The sequence below is a fragment of the Chelonoidis abingdonii genome, chromosome 2 (assembly GCF_003597395.2).
Source record: "Chelonoidis abingdonii isolate Lonesome George chromosome 2, CheloAbing_2.0, whole genome shotgun sequence".
Lineage (NCBI taxonomy): Eukaryota > Metazoa > Chordata > Testudines > Testudinidae > Chelonoidis > Chelonoidis abingdonii.
In genome coordinates, this window is record NC_133770.1 from 48,709,954 (window position 1) to 48,729,915 (window position 19,962).

Sequence of the window (19,962 nt, forward strand, 5' to 3'; positions counted from 1 at the left end):
CCTATCCTCCATGAATTTATCTAGTTCTTTTTTGAACCCTGTTATGGTCCTGGCCTTCACAACATCCTCTGGCAAGGAGTTCCATAGGTTGACTGCATTGTGTGAAGAAATACTTCCTTTTATATACAACTTACTATCAGTACATTAAATGTAATATAACTAACAACTAAAACTACTGCCCCACTTGATGAGGTTATAACTTCAGTCCTATAATGTATTTTCCATCTGTACATTTTCATCACACTGTGAGCATTTGTTTTTGGACACAGTATGTATATACAACAAATGTATACAAAAATGGTGTAGAATTTGATTGCTTCCCTCTCTTTAGTCTCTGTATGCTGCAGAAAAGAGAGGAACTAACACCACATGTCTCTTATAAGTGTGACCACTTTGCTTGTACTTGGACATATCCTGCTCTACTCCTCTTTATCTACTTCTTGGCTTTTTTTTTTTTTTTTTTTTTTTTAATAACTATAAGCTCTTATAGGGCCAGGCACTGTCTCTTTCTATGTGTCTAAGAGCACCTAGAACAATGGAACCCAGCCCTGATTGAAGCCTATTGATTCGATAGCAATAATAAATAATAACAATAATAAAAAAAAGCCTTAACTAGATAAGTAATAGAAATGTGCAATTCAAGCAAACCCCAGAGACTGAGAAATTTACTTCTTCATAATGAATAGGAATTTTACAAAAAGATAGTGAGAGTTTAGACTAAAATCTCTAGTAAAATCCAGTTAAAGTAGAGTTGACAAGGGGGGCAAATATAAATCAGTCTGTATGTTTGGGCAGATTAAGTTTTAAGATGCAGTTTCCTATGATAATTGTACAACTGGAATTTGAGAGTTTAAAATGTATGTCGTTTTTAATTTAATTTAAGAGACAATTAAGAATTGAAAATGCATTTTTTTTGTTTTTACCTTGGGAACTGGAGACATATCATATATGAGAGATATTGTAAGTGTGTGCTGCAACTGTAGGTAAAAATCATTCCAATTACAAAGGTATCTTACTCTGTCAATTTCCAGATGGTTTAGGAGAATTTTCACAATTTCAACATGTCCTCCTCCAGCAGCAAAATGAAGAGGAGAGCTAAGATGTCCATTCAGTAGGTTTGGATTACATTTCCCTTTCTCCAGCAACATTCGAGTAGCTTCAACTTTTCCATACCTACAAGAGAGATTAAAAGCAGAATGGCCACAACAAAGAACACAAGATTAACAAACAGAGATATTCCTGAATGTTTTAGGACATATGGCATATTTAGAATATGGAAATGTACACCCACATTATAGTAATTGCATCCAGACCAGAATTGGCTTAAAAATCCTACTCAAAGAGTACTTATCAATGATCTGCTCTCAAACTGTGAGGATGTTTCTAGTGAGATCCTGTAGGGCTCTATCGTGGGTCCAATACTATTAAATATTTTCATTAAATTACTTGAATAATCGAGTGCAAAATATGCTTATAAAATTTGCAGAAGACACACCATACTGGGAAGGGTTGCAAACACTTTGGAGGACAGGATTAGAATTCAAAATGATCTTGATAAATAGGAGACTTGGTCTGAAATTTAATGAAAATAAATGCAAATTACTACATTTAGGAAAGAAATACCAAAAGCACAACTACAAAATGGGGAATAACTGACTAAGCTGTAGTATTGCAGAAAAGGATCTGGGGATTATAGTGGATCACAAATTTAATATGAGCCAACAATGTGATTCAGTTGCAAAAAAAATCATTCTGGGATGTATTAGTAAGAGTGCCAGAAGCATGATGTGGGAGGTAACTGCTCTGCACTACTCTGTCTTCAAACATATTAAGGGATATTACAATGAGAACAGTGACCAGTTGTTCTCCATGACCACTGAAAGTAGGACAAGAAGTCGTCAATTTAGTTTACCGCAAAGGAGATTTAGATTAGACGTTAGAAAAAACTTTCTAACTATAATGATAGTTCAGTACTCAAATAGACTTCCAAGGGAGGGCATGCAATCCCTGTTATTGGAGATTTTTAAGGCAAAACCCTAGTCAAACATGGTTTAGGTATACTTGGGTCCTGCCTCAGCACAGGGAGGGTTAAGGTCCTTTCCAGCCCTATATTTCTATGATGCAAAGAAAAAGAGCTGTCTTGTGAACAATTTTAGTTCAGACTACAGGAATGCAGAGCAGAATTCTTCTTTTCTGGATAAACCTACTCCTCATTACAGACTATTTGGTACGAAGTGGATTTGAGCCATTTGAAATTTTGGTGAGCTAAAAACATTTTATAATGCTTTAAAATAAGTGTAATTTCTTTCACTCTTCAATAATTTAAAAAATAGCTGAAGAATGTTACCTCATTTTCCATAAAAATTTACCCCGGGCTAAGAAAACACATGAGGATAATTATCTAAAGGATGTATTTTCAGAATGTAAGAATCATGTGAAAAGAAGGGTTATAATGAAACTTCTGGTGTAATGTTATCTAAAGTGGCCAGGTTACAACTACATTCTGTAGAAACACTGCATAGAACCAGAAGTAAAACACCGAAATAACAAAAATAAAGGAACATATTATTTAAAGTTCTTGCTCTCTGTGTACTTTCAAAATGGAATAATCAAGCCATTGTTTAATAATAATGCTCTTTACTTCTATACAACATTCTATCTAAGGATTCCTACGCATGACATTAAAATCAAAAGATTTTAAAAATCCAGTTTATGTGGTTAACTTTTTGCATTTGTCTCAGCATAGACAAAGATCAATAGTCAGTTTCACATTTGTTCATATGTCAGTTTCACTTCCAAATTCTCAGTACTATAATATTTGCAGAAGAATGATTAATTTAAAGACTGAATTAAATATTGAAATATTTCTATTGCTCTGATGGTTTATAATTGTTTTAATAAAATCAAAATTTTGGGCTACATAGGAATTGGTATTCTGGATCAGACCCATGGTACATCTAGTCCAATATACTCTCTCTGATAGGGGCCAGCACCAAGTATTTCAGAGGAAGGCACATGAAAACTAGCATTAGGCTGACGTAGTATAATGTCCCATTAGATCTCCACCTTCTAAACTCTTTAGTCAGAGATCAGCTTAAACCTTGAAGCATGAGGTTTAATTTCTCTTTCAACTTTTTTTTTATATTAACTAGAAGAACAAATGACAACTAAAATGCTAGAGTTTGGATTTTCTGGCATTTAATTACTATTTTAAACCACACAAGTGCTTAGCGGCAGAGGTTTTCAACCATAAATACCAGAAATACATTCACTTGGAAAAAATACTCACCAACACGCATAATGGATAGGTGCCCAATGGTCACTGTCTAACTGGTTGACTGAAAAGTTGTCATCTAGAAGGCGACTAAGTAATTCAGAGTCTCCTTCACAAGCACTGCGATGAAGAGGGAAATCATCTACCCACTGGCGCTCTCTAGTAATGAAAAGCAAAATATGAAAAAGATGCAACTCACTTATATTTCAACAATCAAACAAAGAAATATCAAAATGACAACTTATGGGTATCTAATGATGTGCACAAAGCACAAGCAGCTAAAATGCGTCAATGTTTATACAATTAGAACTTAGGTAGACAGATGGCCAGCCATGACTAACAGTCATCATGCTAAGAAACAAGCATTTTAGTGTTGTCTCATCCTCCAACTGTCCCTCTGTACTCCACCTTACATTTGTTTGTTTCACCAATCTGTTGTGTTGTGCTGTAAACATTTTGGGGACTACTTTTTATATAAGTCTTTGTGCAGTCCCTAGGACAATGGGGGCCCTGCTCCCTGAATGGGGCCTTAGACACTACTGTAATATGAATAAATAATATAAAACAAATTATATAAATGTAACAGTACTTGTCTTCCGTGACACTGCTCATGCTGCGTTGCCACTTTTCTCGTTTTGGAATCTGAATCCTTGTATAGTCTGGAGCTCCAAGACCAAAGTATGGATTTATAACCACTTTATCAACCTAGGAAGACAACATACTACTAAAAAAAATAAAAAGTCTGAAAAACTTCTCATTGAGACTTCAACAAACCAATTGCAGTGACTTGTACGTTCTGTGGAACCAATGTAAATACAGAACAGTAACTCCTCGCTTAGCATTGTAGTTATGTCCCACAACTTTAAGCAAAACGATGTTAAGCAAATCCAATTTCCCCATAAGAATTAATGTAAATGGGGGGCTTAGGTTCCAGGGAAAATTTTTTCACCAGACAAAAGACTATGTTATATATATGTATATACAGTATAAGTTACTCATAGACTCATAGGTCAGAAGGGACCAATATGATCATCTAGTCTGACCTCCTGCACAAGGCAGGCCACAGAACCCTACCCATCCACTTTTATAACAACCCCTAACCCATGACTGAGTTATTGAAATCCTCAAAATTGTGGTTTGAAGACCTCAAGCTGCAGAGAATCCACCAGCAAGCGACCCATGCCCCACGCTGCAGAGGAAGGCGAAAAACCTCCAGGGCCCCTGCCAATCCGCCCTGGAGGAAAATTCCTTCCCGACCCCAAATATGGCGATCAGCTAAACCCTGAGCATGTGGGCAAGACTCACCAGCCAGCACCAAAGAAAGAATTCTCTGCAGTAACTCAGTTCCCATCCCATCCAACATCCCCTCACAGACCATTGAGCAGACTTATCTGCCGATAATCCAAAATCAATTGCCCAAATTAAACTATCCCATCATAACATCCCCTCCATATACTTATCAAGCTTAGTCTTAAAGCCAGATAAGTCTTTTGCCCCCACTACTTCCCTCGGAAGGCTGTTCCAGAACTTCACTCCCCTAATGGTTAGAAACCTTCGTCTAATTTCAAGTCTAAACTTCCTAATATCCAGTTTGTACCCATTTGTCCTTGTGCCTACATTAGTACTAAGCTTAAATAATTCCTCTCCCTCCCTAACGTTAATCCCCCTGATATATTTATATAGAGCAAGCATATCCCCCCGGAGCCTTCTTTTGGCCAGGCTAAACAAGCCAAGCTCTTTGAGTCTCCTTTCATAAGGCAGGTTTTTCATTCCTCGGATCATTTCCATTCCTCGGATTGTTAAACAAATAATTTAATACTGTACAGAGCAATGATGATTGTGAAGCTTGGCTGAGGTGGTGGAGTCAGAGGGTGGAAGAGGGTGGGATATTTCCTAGGGAATGCCTTACTGCTAAATGATGAACTAGCATTCGGTTGAGCCCTCAAGGGTTAACACATTGTTGTTAATGTAGCCTCACGCTCTATGAATGGAGAGAGAGGAGACAGCATGGCAGACAGAGACACACACCGTGTGTGTGTGAGAGTATGTGTGTGTGAGTGTGAGAGAGAGAGATGCGCATTGCCCCTTTAAGTATGCTGGCCCCACTCTAAGAACATTACCTTTTTAGATCAGCAAGTTGACACAGCAGCTGCTGCCTGCAAGCTCCCTCCCTCCTGAGTCCTGTTGTGCCTCCCCCCTGCTCTATGGAAATGGGGTAAGCGGGTGGCAGGAACAGGGGGAGGGGAACACTCTGATATTAGCCCCCCTCTTCTCTCTCCCTGCCCCCCCAGCAAGCAGGAGACTCAGGGAGCAGCTCCAAGGCAGAGGGCAGGAGCAGCACATGGCAGTGGGGGGAGGGACAGCTGAACTGCCAGCAATTGATAGCCTGCTGGGTGGCTGCCACAGGGAACTTAGGGGAGCAGGGAGCTGATAGGGGGGCTGCCAGGGAGCTGATGAGGGGACTGCCAGTTCACCCTGGTTGCAAGCCCCCACCAGCTAGCTGCAAAGGGGTGCTCTTTCTGAAAGCAGTGGACAAAGTAGGCGGCTGTCAAACAAGGGTGCATTGCGCAACTTTAAATAAGCATGTTCCCTAATTGATCAGCAACAAAACGAACTTAACCGGGACGACTTTAAGTGAGGACTTGCTGTAACTTGTTGCTATTAAGGGGAGAGATTTTCAAATTCGTACATTTGAAAATCAAATCTGGTCACAAGCACTGGACTGAGAATACCAATGTAAAAGTTCAATACATGAACTTTCACAACTAAAATATAGTTCATACTTCAAAATTCTTACCCTGTTGGTATACTGAAGATCTGACCCAAACAAAGGGTTGTAGATACACATATCTGCTTTCTCCAATGCCAACATTTTGCTCTTTATTTCTAATGCAGTATATCCCATGTGTAGAGAGCTCTCCGTCTGCCCAGGTTCAATAGCATATGCGGGGTTTGAAACATTAGTTTTAATCCTCTCAAGAGGAGATGGTCTGAATAAAGCTGGGATGGAATGAGATTGTGTATGTCGTTCATCTAACCACCTGCAGAACAGAATGGAAAAGTCACACTACCATTTTGAAGATAAATAAAGGGCTAATTTTTTAGCCACAATGGGTACACCACTTTTGGGGAAATCAAAGGTTGTTGTGTGCATGAAGAGGCTACAGAGTTAGACCCTAAATCTGTTACATGAATTGCTCCTCTGACTCTAAAGAGTGCTTTTACTGACAGAGGGAGGGAGGGACCTGCCCCCATTTAGATTAAGCTGGGGAGAAACAAGGGGCCATTCACACACTTCTCTTGCTGCAGTATGATTTTGCCACCCACACACGCATTGTGGAGCATGAATTAGAGAAAGCATTTGGTCTTTATATTCTGGAGACTGTATTGGCATTTAATTACTGATTTAATGTTATCGTTCTGTTCATCACTGTGGGCTTTGGGAGCTTTTTTAAGGTCAAGTCATATTTGTGTGTGGGTTCTCACATACTGTAATACACAAGTTTGGGGTGGACATAATCTTTTCACAGGAAAAAATTATTTGGTTATTTAGGCCAGGATGGGAGGGAGATAAAGAGGGATATGTATTCTGAGAATTGTGGTATTCACTGTGTAGCTAGGACAGAAACACTCACAAGCAGAGGCTGCCTTAGTCTGTTTCAGTGGCAACCCTAACCTCTTTATGAGAGTGGAGTGTGGCTTGCAGTCCAAGCCATGTGTCCAAACATGGGTCGACTGGACGGTATCTCTAGCTGGGTGGTTTCTTGTGACTTTGAGTTCTCCTAGTCAGGACAAAGGGTGTCCTGGGTGTCAGCTACCCTTTGCTGCAAGGAATACCTTAATTCTTTCTGTTTGTTTACAGTATTGTTTATTTAGTAAAGTTGTGGCCACTGTGCAATAAACTGTCCCTGGCTTGTGAGAGGTCTTTTGAGCAAGTACCCCATTAGATGGCTAGGGCAGGGGTCTCAAACTCCCAGCCTGTGGGCCATCTGCGGCCCGTGATCCTCCCCAATGTGGCCCACAGGGCTTCAGCAGTTTTGGGGCCAGGTCTCTCCCTTCGCCCTACCTGCTGCCCCCAGGTGCTCCCCTCACAATGACCTGGCAGTGTAGCAGAGCTGAGTGCCGTCTGCCTGCTCACTTCAGTGGCTGCTGGCCCCTCCCTGCAGCCTTGGGGCAGGCCTATGTTTCCACACGCTGCCCCTGCCCAAAGTGCCCCTGCAGCCAAGAAGAAGCTGTGGGGGCAGTGCCTGGGGGCAGTAGTGCACAGAGGCTCCCTTGCCCATCCAGAGCCCCAGGTAAACGCCGCACCCAACACACTCCCAGAGCCTGCACCACACCCCTTTCCCACATACCCCCTCTCTCCCCTAAACTCCCTCCCAGAGCCTGCACCTCCTCCCCACACACCCTAGCCCCCAAATTCGCTCCCAGAACCTGCACCTCCTCCACACACCTCACAGCCCCCAAACTCCCTCCCAGAACCTGCACCCCTCCCCACTACCCCCGGCCCCCAAACACCCTCCCAGAGCCTGGAACCTCACACCTTCCTCCTGCACCCCCACTTTCTGCCCCAGCCCAGTGCCTGCACCCCAGACCCTCTCCCCCACCTAAACTCCCTCCCAGACCCCCCCCCATTCTGCACCCAAACTCCCTCTCAGAGCCTGTACCCCAATCCCCTGCTCCAGACCTCCTCCCCCACCCAAACTCCCTCCCAGAGCCTTAGGCAGGTGGGGGTGGAATTTTGGGCTGCATGAGTGACATTAGTGGCCCGCTGGGAGGATTTGAGGACTGGCACTGGCCCTAAGGTAAATTGAGTTTGAGACCCCTGGGCTAGGGTGTTCAAACGTTTCAGAGCTATTTCTTCAGTCTGTCTAAAGACTCAATTAGATGAGACAGCATCAGTTATATTCTGTTCACATTTTCAAGGTTTTCTTCACAACCATAAAGTCTAGAAACAAACATAGGAGGGATAGCTCAGTGGTTTGAGCATTGGCCTGCTAAACCCAGGGTTGTGAGTTCAATCCTTAAAGGGGCCATTTAGGGATTTGGGGCAAAAATCTGTCTGGGGATTAGTCCTGCTCTGGGCAGGGGGTTGGACTACATGACCTCCTGTGGTCCCTTCCAACCCTGATATTCTATATTAAATGGAAGCTTAGATTCAGTGACAGGTAAGTTTGACAATTACCACTGAGAAGCAGAAAGAAAACATTATGACTACCAGTGCTAATAAAAAATTAACATACACCTTTACCTCGATATAATGCTGTCCTCAGGAGCCAAAAAATCTTACCGTGTTATAGGTGAAACCGCATTATATCGAACTTACTTTGATCCACCGGAGTATGCAGCCCTGCCCCCCCCCCCCGAGCACTGCTTTACCGCACTATATCTGAATTTGTGTTATAGCAGGTCATGTTATATCGAGGTAGAGGTGTATAACTTATATTTTGCTATTGTCTTTGGCCCTGATCCTGCCATCATTTATGCATGTGCTTAACTTCACTCATGTGAGCCATTCCATTGAATTCAATGTTTGTAGAGCAGTTCGGACAAACCACGCCAGTATTTCTTTATTTTTGAAGATAAAATGAAGGACTGATTGTTTTTACCACTGAATAGAACAACAGGAGTAAAGTTACGAGTGTGTGTGTTTGCAGGATCAGAATTTAGAAGTGAGTCACTTTTAAAATCTCAAAAAAAAAAAATCACAAAAAATGTATTTGCTACACAGAGCTGAAGAAGTCAGACTCACCAAAAATATGTGTTTAGCCAATTTCCAAAAGATTAGAAATCAGATTAAAGTAATTATCTGTAAATTTTCATAATTATCTAATTTAAAAATAAGTGCTGAAAACCGGGGGAAGATACGCTATATTATTCATAAGTAACAGGTTTAATTTCTAGTTTAAGTGCAAACCTCGGTGCAATCTAAACTATGGAGATGCTAAAGTGACTCCATTATACTCTGGCAAGTTTATCATTAAGATTAACTATATAAAATGTAGGTATCATTATTAATATTCTTGCATGGTTCTTTAATGCATTAGAAGTGAACAAGCCTCTTTTTGGGACTCTCTAGATCAGGGATCGGCAACCTTTGGCATGCAGCTCGCTGGGGTGAGCACCCTGGGGGACCAGGACGGTTTGTTTACTTGCTGCATGCCAAAAGTTGCCGATCTCTGCTCTAGATTTAAAAAAGTATAACCATCTTCACCTCAAAACTATCTGGTGTGAAAAATAACAACTCAATCCTCAGGATTTGCTTGTTTTTTTAAAATAAACTTACTAAGAAAACAACATGTGATATCACCGTGATTTCCTTCTCAGTGATCACAAGACTGCTGTAAAACAGATCTAATTTTTCATGTTTGCAGACTTCCTTGTCTATTTTCTATTTCTAACCACGTATTTCTACTAATGATATTTCTTACTTATCCAAGGCTATTAACATTCTAGCAGTGAGTGTAGCAAAATGAGTGCTGGATTCGCTGCAGACCCTCATGATGTCCTGTAAGCAGTAGAAAACTGGGCATCCAGGACTGTATGCATATTTTGTATTATCTAAAAAGGAAAGAGAAACAGAAAACTATTCAACAGCAACAAAAATCCTGTTTTCTTCTTTTGCAGTTATACAATTTCAGTCAAAAGAAATGATATTCTATTTTTAGACTATGGTAGATCAATTTTTCCCAAATGGTAACTGATATAAATTACATATGTAATGTTTTTGTAGTGGTTTTGGTCTCAGGATATTAGAGATATTAGACAAAGTGGGTGAGCTTATATCTTTTATTGGACTAACTTCTAAAGCTTCTCTCTCTCTCACCAATAGAAGTTGGTTCAATAAAAATATTACCTGAACCACCTTGCCTCTCACAAATTACATACCAATTCTTATGTAACAAAAGTCAATGCAATAAAGTTACCCTAAATGTATTATAAAATGTTCCGTATCAGACAGGTAGCCATGTTGGTCTGGATCTGTAAAGAGTGACAAAGAGTCCCGTGGCACCTTATAGACTAACACAGTGGTCCCCAACCTTTTCATCTGGCAGGCACCAGACGAAGGACCATGGGAGCGGTGGAGCACTCGCCGAAATGCTGCCGAATTTCTGTGGCGTTTCGGCGGCAATGCCTCTCGATGACGTTGCTTGCCACTGACAAGTGACGTCATCGAGAGGCGTTGCCGCCGAATTTCTGCGGTGTTTCGGTGTCGCCGCCGAAACACCACAGAAATTCGGCAGCATTTCGGCAGGTGCTCCACCACTGTCCAGGATGCGGGCGCATTTAGATGCTCCCGCGGGTGCCATGGCGCCCATGGGCACCGTGTCGGGGACCCCTGCTAACAGAAGTATTAGAGCATAAGCTTTTGTGGATGAATACCCATGTCAAGGTATTTTTCCCCCAGTTTGAACTTTAGTGTCCAAAAGTGGGGACCTGCATGACCCCTTCTAAGCTTAATTCCTAGCTTAGATCTGATAGTGCCGCCACCAGCCAAAATATAGTATTTGGCATACTTTCTGTTCCCCCAAAACCTTCCCTGGGGAACCCAAGACCCAAATCCCTTGGGTCTTAAAACAAGGAGAAATAAACCATCCCTCCTCCTTTTCCCCTCCCAGACTTTCCCCTCCCTGGGCTACCCTGAGAGACTACACTGATCCAAACTCCTTGGATCTTAAAACAGAGAGGAATTAACCTTCCCCCTACCCTCCTTTCCCGCCACCAATCCCTAGTGAGTTCAGACCCAATCCCTTTGGGTCTTAAACAAGGGAAAAAAATCAATCAGGTTCTTAAAAAAGAAAGCTTTTAATTAAAGAAAGAAAAAGTAAAAATTATCTCTGTAAAATTAGGATGGAAAATGTTTACAGGGTATTCAGATCATATTGACTAGAGGGACCTCCCCGCACCAGCCTGAAATTCCAGTTACAGCAAACAGAGGTAAAATCCTTCCAGCAAAATACACATTCACAAGTTAAGAAAACAAACATAAGACTAATCCGCCTTTTCTAGCTAGTACTTACTATTTTGAACATAAGAGATTGTTTCAGAAAGATTGGAGAAAGACCTGGTTGCACGTCTGGCCCCTCTTAGCCCCAAGAGCGAACAACGAACAAAACAAACAGCACAAACAAAGACTTCCCTCCCCAGAGATTTGAAAGTATCTTGTCCCCCTATTGGTCCTCTGGTCAAGTGTCAGCCAGGTTCACTGAGCTTCTTAACCCTTTACAGGTAAAAGACACATTAACCCGTAACCATCTGTTTATTACAACCCACTTTAACAGAAGTATTGGAGCATAAGCTTTCATGGGTGAATACCCACTTCGTTGTTACATGTGTCTGACAAAGTGGGTATTCATCCACGAAAGCTTATGCTCCAATACTTCTGTTAGTCTATAAGGTGCCACAGGACTCTTTGTCGCTTCATAAAATGTTCCGTTACTGTCCCACCATTGTGATCATGTTCGTTTTCTGAGTTACTGAAAAAACTATATACTGTACACTGTTGAAGGAAAAATAACCTGTTAGCTTTGTGAAAGACCTTATGATTCAAATGGTGTTTATTTGCCAACTTTCACTTTCAAAGCATACCACAAATAGCAAGTGAACATGTTTCCCCAGTAAAACACAAAAAACTTCCTTAATATTTTAAAAGTATTTTATAGTCCCTTATTATGTGAAATATATTTTGCCTTCAGAGACCTACTTAGCATTCCTTACTCAGGCAAGAATGCCCATTCACTTCAATGGGGACTCTTCTCTCAGAAGAGCGCTGGAGAAGATCCTTTTTTATGTTTACTGGTATAAATACAGTAGCCTTTGTAATAAAATTTGTTTTCTTGTTTCATAATACCAAAATTAATTATTAGTAAATGTACTGAATATATAACAAAATATTGCACTGGTTCTCTAAAAATGCAACATTTTATTTTTTAAAAACTTTGATTCTCTTTAAACTTTGACTAACTACATTTCTCCCCTGTTTTTAGGCATCTGGAGAAACAGACAGTTATGGACCTTTCTCAACCTCAATCTAATTCTTCCAAACCCAAATATAAATAATCACAGCATTTAACATTTATATTAAATAAATATATAAATTCATTAGGAAACAAGGGCTTAACTTTCTCTAAAATTCACACAACTTCAGGAATTATGTTTTAAACATTACCTTTGACAACGGTTGGAACAATGAAAAGAGAGGCTTCCCTGCCCACCTTGTCTCCATCAAGAGGAAATTTCTTCATTAACACTACTCGCTTTCCTAACATATTATTAAAACAACAAAGGAAGTCAACTGAATGTTGTATGGACAAATGGTTGGCAGTTTGATTCTTTCTGTTTCCCAGGAAACAAAATAAAATATTATTTTCTGAAAACTGAGGAAGCAAATTAAATCTGAACAACCCTGAGCCACTGCATGAATATATGTGCAACTCAACACACACACACACACACAGATTGTTAACAGGTAAAGAATTACCACTACCTTCAATTTCTCTTCATATGAATTTTTCCCATGAACCTAATCATTGCCATTGCCCTTCTCTAAACCAGCTCTAAAACCTGTAATATACTTTTTTAAATGAGGTGTGCAGCAATGCACACAGTATTCCACATGAAAGAGAACCACCAATTTATATAATGGTATTATGATGTTTTCCATATTATTCTCCATCCAATCTTTGTGTAACCTAACATTGATTTGCCTTTTTGACCTCAGCTGCACATTTAGCAAAGTCTTCATCGAACTGTACACTGTGTGCCCAGGTTATTTTCCTGAGTCAATCCTGTTAAGTTAGAACCCTGTAAAGTGTATCTGTAGTTCAAATTTTTCTTTCCACCATGCATTACTTTACATTTATTAACACTGAATTTAAGTTTCATTGTGTTATCCATTCACTTAGCTTGGTAAAACCCTCTTAAAATTCCTCAGTCTTCTCTGGATTTGGCTAACCAAAATAATTTTGTGCCAGCTGCAAATTTTTGCTACTTCACTACTTACCCCCTTTTCTAGATTGTTAATAATTATATGGCCATGGTATAGCTACACCAGCAAAAATCACCCTTGTGTAGAAGCAGTTACTGACAAAAGTACCTTTTTGCCAGTGTATAACTTATACCATTCAGCAAACAAAATGAGCTATACAGGCAAAAACACTTTTTGCCAGCACAGCTATATCATTAAAAAAAAAAAAAAAAAAATCACACCCCTACTCAGAATGGCTATGCCAAGAATACTGTTAAGTGTAAATGTGGTCTATTAAACAACAATGGTCATAATATAGAACCTTGAGGCACTCTGCCATTAAGCTTTTGCCCTGATGAAAATGGACTATGTATACTTAACTCTGTTTCTTATCTCTCAACCAGATTTTGATCCATGACAATACTTTATCTCTCACTCCAGAATTACTTAGTTCCTTTACTAGCTTCTTGAGAGGGAACCTATCAAAGGCCTTGATACAGTCTAAATAAACTATATCAAATGGTTAACCTTTATCCTCTGCTTTACTATTATGGACAAAGAATTCTAACAGAGAAGTGAGGCACAAATTTCCTTTGATAAACTGTGCTAGCTAGATACTATCATATTACAATCTTCCAGACGTTTTATTATTATTTTATTATAACTTAGCCTTATATTATACCTGGTAAAATTGGTCAATCTGGTGCATAATTTCCTGGATCATCCCTAAAGCCTTTTTTAAAATTGCTAATTTTTAAACTGTGATTAAGGTTGTGTCCACTGTAATCTAGTTTTTCCAAGTATTTAGAAACTTGGCTGTAAAACTCATTTTATACTGAAATATCGGTATGGGCACACAAGGTCTCACCTACGATAAACTTGTCAGAAACAGTTTGGGGGTTTTTGAGGGTTCTTTTAAAGACATTTAGAAGGAAAAGGAAAATAAAGGACAGCCTGAGGGTTCAGTTGCATGTTTCTGTTTGCAGAACTTAAAATAGACTTGATTTCTAAAACAGATATTGTTTTACTTCCTTTAACTGGCCTATTTGAGTAATACAATTATTTAAAGAGACAACAATACCAAATAAGAAAAACAATTCTCACCTTTGATACCTTGATTAGCTGGTGAAATTGGTTTGGTGGTTTCTACTACATAATCCAAGATGCTCTGGGTTATCTCACTGCCTCTCTGAAGTTTAGTTTCCAACAAAACTTTCTTTCTCTTTTTCTTTTGTCCTTCAATGGGAACCTCAAGCAACAAAATCTTGCAAACAATAAAATTAAAGAATTATTTAAGAATTTCTGAAACATTACTTTTATTTAAGAAGCAGACTAGCAAAATTTTGTTTTTAGTTAATTGATTGTAGTGCTATGTGCGAAATTCTCTAAACAACAAGGGTATATGGTACATTCAACAGATACTGTGATTTTGAATGTACTTTCACCCAACTTTTCAGGTCCTTGAAGTCATGGATGGCCAACTCCTATGTGACATTCTACTAAGCATTTTACTGCAGACTTCACAACCATCACGAACTCTGCTGAAACATGGGGTTTGTCCACAAGCAATCATTTACAGAATGTATTCCTTAAAAATTATGTTGTTAACTATATGATGAATGTTTGATTTTTCTTATTTGAAATCCTTTGATATAAAATAGTAACAGTACAAAGTCATTATACATAGGGCTTTTTATTTATAAAATGGGTATTATAAAAGGAGAAGCATGACTGGCCAGTAAAGATTCCACATTTGTGGGATCTTGGTGCAATTTCCCAAATTGGTCCTTGGTAATCAATTGTAAAAGCAGTGAGAAAATTCAGAAACTATGCAGAACAGCGTGTTCTGGAAGGTCATCTCGACCACCAAAGACACAGAAATGGGAATAGCCAAGATCCCAATCTTGTATTAAGATCCATGCAGCACAGAGTTCCACCAGTATGCAACATGATACCTGACCTGGCCTTACACTAAAAGACCTGACTCTGTTAACACTTGCACAGAGGTTATAGGATCAGATTCTAAAACAGCAGCTGTTTGACATGTTCCTGTCAATATGCTCTGCTGAGGTTTGATTGTTGATTTTAAGCACAAAGAAAATGTAATTAAAAAAATATCACTTCAGAAACTTAGAAGGATGTTACCTGATTTTTTTCTAGTATGTGTTGTGACTATGACATTTGTTTAAAGTATATCATTATAGTGTTTTGGTATTTGTTGGGTTAGTACACTAGCCTGAGGCAGAGATCCAGCTCCCTCCTCTGCCACAAACTTCCTGTGTGACTGGCTAAGTCACTTAGTCTCTCTGTGCCTCAGCTCCCACTCTGTAAAATAGGGATAATTATACTTCCCTATGTCACAAAAGTTTTTCTGAGGATAAATAAATAGATAAAAAAAGAGTGGGACACAGTTACTGTGGTAACGGGAGCTAAGATTGCTCAGAGATTAAATCTCTATCTAACTTGAGGGTTAACTAAGGTTTTTGTTGTTCAGTTATGTTATTTTTCATATCTTCAAACTTTAATCAAAGAAAGATAAAAAAAATTGTTTATACTTCATATGATTTAGCTCGATATTCCCGAGAATTCAGGCTAGCAGTAGTCTTTGGACGAATCACAGCAACATATGCATCTCCTATGTTTTCTGGGTTTCCCATGGTTTATTCTTTTTCATTTATTACTAGAGACAATGAAATAAACAGAAATAAAAGGTTAGACTGAGGAAACAAGACAAAAACAAACCAAATATATCATACCTTAGCATAAATAATTATATTCACTGATGTTTTCCATTTAAAACAGGTTATTCATTTTTTATTATCTGGAGATAATTTATCTGGAGATCATTTATTATCTCGAGCTGCCACAGAGAACTTAGGGAAGCGGGGAGCTGCTGGTCCACCCTGGTTCAGCGTTTTCCCCAGGAATTGAAATTAGAAGGGGGGTGTTTGAATTTACGAGGGTGTGTGTGTGTGGGAGTGGGCAGGGGCAGGGCTGATGAGGGGTGAGACCATGAGGGTGAAGGTGGGCTGTATGGCTCATTGGCAAAACTGAAAATTGTTTCATGACCATTTTATTGTTTTGAAATCATCACACAAATTAAAGTTGGCTACTCAAGCATTTGATGAAGCACGACATCTACATCCTTCTTGGTTTCTTGTTATAATTTTGCACAACTCTGTTAATGAACTTCTTGAATGCAACACATTCATCTTTGGTGGCTTCTTGTGTGTCCTTCAATTGATATGCTCATTAGTTCATTCACATGATCAGGCAGAAGGCAGCTTCCTTCAGAACAGAAAATTCTATTGAACGATGACAAAACACTCAACTGTAGCTGTTGTGACTGGGAGTAGCAAGAGATGAATTCCTACTTCTCTCATCTCAGGAAACAGCATAAAGATCAGGTCGAACCACTAGTGATGATAAAAAAGAAGTTGAAGCCAAATCTTCATCCATTCATTGTATGATATTCCACTCTCTGTTCAAATTTTCTATTCTGTCCTGAGCACATTGCTGGTAGTGCCTCGCTTCACTCAACTGTCAGTGGTTTATAGAATAGGGATCTGTAAAAGTACGTAGAGGTTGAGTAGAATCTAGAAGTCTGTGTACTTTTTCAGTTGTCTTAAACACTTCTTGTTCTCTTCACTTAAGGATTCACTTAAGGGGGGAGGGATAGCTCAGTGGTTTGAGCATTGGCCTGCTAAACCCAGAGTTGTGAGTTCAATCCTTGAGGGGGACACCTAGGGATCTGAGGCAAAATCAGTACTTGGTCCTGCTAGTAGAGGCAGGGGGCTGGACTCTGACCTTTCAAGGTCCCTTCCAGTTCTAGGAGATAGGATATCTACATTAATTTTAATATAAATTCTTTCATTAGTCAACGTCTGGACTGAAGTCTTTGCTTCTTCCAGTACTGTTTCAATGGACAGCTCTCTGATTGATCCAAACGTAGCTTCTATTGCTGGACAAAGATCTACTACTGTTGTATCAGATGCCTGGATGGTATTGTTTAATGACCCAAGTGGTTTCAACAGTAGACTTACAAGGGAGAGAATGGCAAGTCTTCTCTAAACGTAGTAGCAAAAGTAATCCACCAGCCTCACTACTTAGATCCATCCCATCTTGGTAGACACTTTCCAAAGTCAGTAATAATGGCTGAAGTAATTTTAAGAAAACAGCCAAGGATTGCTCATGAGAAAGCCAGAGGGTCTTCCCAGGTTGGACTAGTTTGAACTTCAGTCCCAGTGTTTCCTCTATATTTTCCAAGATATTCAGTCTTTCTGGACTCTTGCTGAAAGAAGAATATAATGAAGACATTAAATTTATAGCTTTATAAATGTCTTTTAAAAAGTCTGCAGCTTGTACTAGCGCTAGTTAGAGTAGATGGCCTCTGCTGTATGTACAGGAGAGATTAGGCTTTCATTTTTTCTGAGCAAAGCTTGTACTCCACAAGGTCTTCCAGAGAAGTTTGCAGCTCCATCAAATGCACAAGCAGCCATCTGTTTTGGGTCCAATTGACAAGCATTTAACTCTTCTAAGATGTGTGTTGTCACAGATGCAGCTGATGTGTTTTCTATAACTTGAACATCTAGAAATGCATCTACTGGCCTACCACTGACATAAAGATAATGTACACAATGACTTAAACACTTGCCAATTTGCATCTGTGCATTCATCAGCCATGTATGTAAATTTTTTGAATGTGGTGAGAGAGGTCTTCACTTTTTCAAGCTGAGTCTTTCAGTGTTGCACCATTTGCTTCTAAGTCAGTCAGCTGAGTTTCTTGCAGAAAGATAGTGAGCATTTGCCGGTCTTGTTCGGAACCAGTGTTCAACTTCAAGATGAACAAGTGACAATGCACTTAACATTGGCCTCCAGTTTGTAGTGTGTGGTATCTCTTGCTTAAACAGAAAGTATGATGCCACACCCATGTTTGTTCACATGTCTCTTGAGGTTTCACCCAGCTCACACTGATTTCAGCTGAGCTCTCAGTGGGGGAACCTTGCTGCTAGTGCAGACTGGGCCTTCTCTTCCACTTAGACCTGATTATCAGTGATTTCAACTGTAGCGGTCACTTAACAAAACAAAAGACTATCTATGGAGCCTAATCAGCTCTGTCTTTAAAGAGTGGAGAGGGGCAGGGCAAATAGTACTTGTGACTCAGACAGACCATCAAGCAAAACACCTGTCCCCAGGCTTTCTTTTGATGCCCTCAATCAGCACAGGCTAAGTACAGTCCTACTGTTCTTTACTCATGCGATAAGAATAAAATTTCATTCTCCCCCACCCCTGCATCCAATCCCAGCCAAAATCACTTGGGCAATACAGCTCTGTTTGCTGGATACCTAGGTAGATTAGGTGTGACTGTAAATACAATCTGGTCCTGAAGCCTTTCCCCCTACCCCATCACTAGCTGGCAGGGAGAACTCATTTAGACATTGCTTACAAATCATAATTTGGCCAACATCACCGAAATGAATGCACTGACATCATCATAAAAACAAAAACTGCATAAGAAGCTAGTCTACGTTCATACTTTTCAAATCTATTATACTTTTTCAGATACACATATTTTATCATACACTTTATATGCTTTTAAAGTATGCATTCATGTTTCAATTTCAGTTCAAATTTCCAAACAATCACTAAACTAGCAATATTGCATGTAACTAATTCACAAAACTCGGGTGGGGGGGTGTTGGGGAAATTCAGGGGGAGTGTAGGGAAATCCCTGCCCCAAGCCCCCACCAGCTAGCTGCAAAGGGCTGCTCTTTCTGTAAGCAGTGGACAAAGCAAGCGGCTGCCAAACGATGTTATAAGGGAGCATTGCACAACTTTAAACGAACATGTTCCCTAATTAATCAGCAAGATAATAACGTTAACCGGGACAACTTTAAGTGTTTAAGGGGCACAGCTATGCCCTTACAATTCGTGGCAGATTGGAACCATATTCATTCAACCTGGCTGAAAATTCTCTCTGGACCTCAAAGCTGTGATTACTCTTCCTTATATTAAAATAGATTATAGTGACACTTCCATATAATCCTAAAACTGCAATAAAATTAAATTAAATTAAAAAAATCTGCAAAAACTAAACTGGTAAAACTAGTTCTACCTTTATAATTTAAAAACAAGATAATCTCTGGTACATTTAAGATGATCTTTTCCCTGACCCACAACTGAAAACCCTTTAATTACCTATGATCAATAAATATAGATTATTGCAAATTTGTCTCACCACAAAATGGAGATTTTATCATTACTATTTATAGTTCGCAGTGTTGCTGCACCTCTTTGGAGGATAAATAGAGGACTTCAGTCTTCCATGTATTCAATCCAGTGTATTTTACCAGGATAAGGTTAACTGAAAAATGCAAGGGAAAAGAATAATTAAATGTGAAATGTTATAAACGAGACCATGATTACAAATGTTTTTTCATCATTATGACAATTCCAGAATTAGATAAATTCATGGAGGATAGTTCTATCAATGGCTATTAGCCAACATGGTTAGGGGTGTAACCCCATGCTCTGGGTGTCCTAATGTCCAGAAGCTGGGAGTGGACAACAGGGGATGGATCACTCGATAATTGCCCTGCTCTGTTCTTTTCCTCTGACGCTGGCCACTGGGCTAGACAGACCATTGATCTATCTGAGGGCTTAGCTATACTTGCAAGTTACAGCGCAATAAAGGAACCCCAGGTGCCCTAGCTCACTCCCCGTC

The 19,962-nt window shown here is 39.6% G+C and overlaps 1 protein-coding gene across 6 annotated transcripts in view; it reads right to left on the minus strand.

Annotated features, from left to right (window-relative positions):
* KRIT1 (KRIT1 ankyrin repeat containing) overlaps window positions 1-19,962 on the minus strand; it is a 46,866-nt gene that overhangs the window by 19,555 nt on the left and 7,349 nt on the right. For 4 of the 6 annotated variants that reach the window (XM_032798129.2, XM_032798130.2, XM_032798131.2 and 1 more), the window contains 9 exons: window positions 19,477-19,602; window positions 15,794-15,918; window positions 14,343-14,502; window positions 12,441-12,533; window positions 9,703-9,832; window positions 6,072-6,315; window positions 3,864-3,979; window positions 3,290-3,433; window positions 1,017-1,173 (listed from right to left, as the gene is read on the minus strand). In XM_032798129.2, coding sequence (XP_032654020.1) covers window positions 1,017-1,173; window positions 3,290-3,433; window positions 3,864-3,979; window positions 6,072-6,315; window positions 9,703-9,832; window positions 12,441-12,533; window positions 14,343-14,502; window positions 15,794-15,895 — 1,146 coding nt within the window. In that variant the 5' untranslated portion in view covers window positions 15,896-15,918; window positions 19,477-19,602. The remainder of the gene's footprint in view (window positions 1-1,016; window positions 1,174-3,289; window positions 3,434-3,863; window positions 3,980-6,071; window positions 6,316-9,702; window positions 9,833-12,440; window positions 12,534-14,342; window positions 14,503-15,793; window positions 15,919-19,476; window positions 19,603-19,962) is intronic. The other 2 variants (XM_032798132.2, XM_032798133.2) reach the window with 2 other exon arrangements.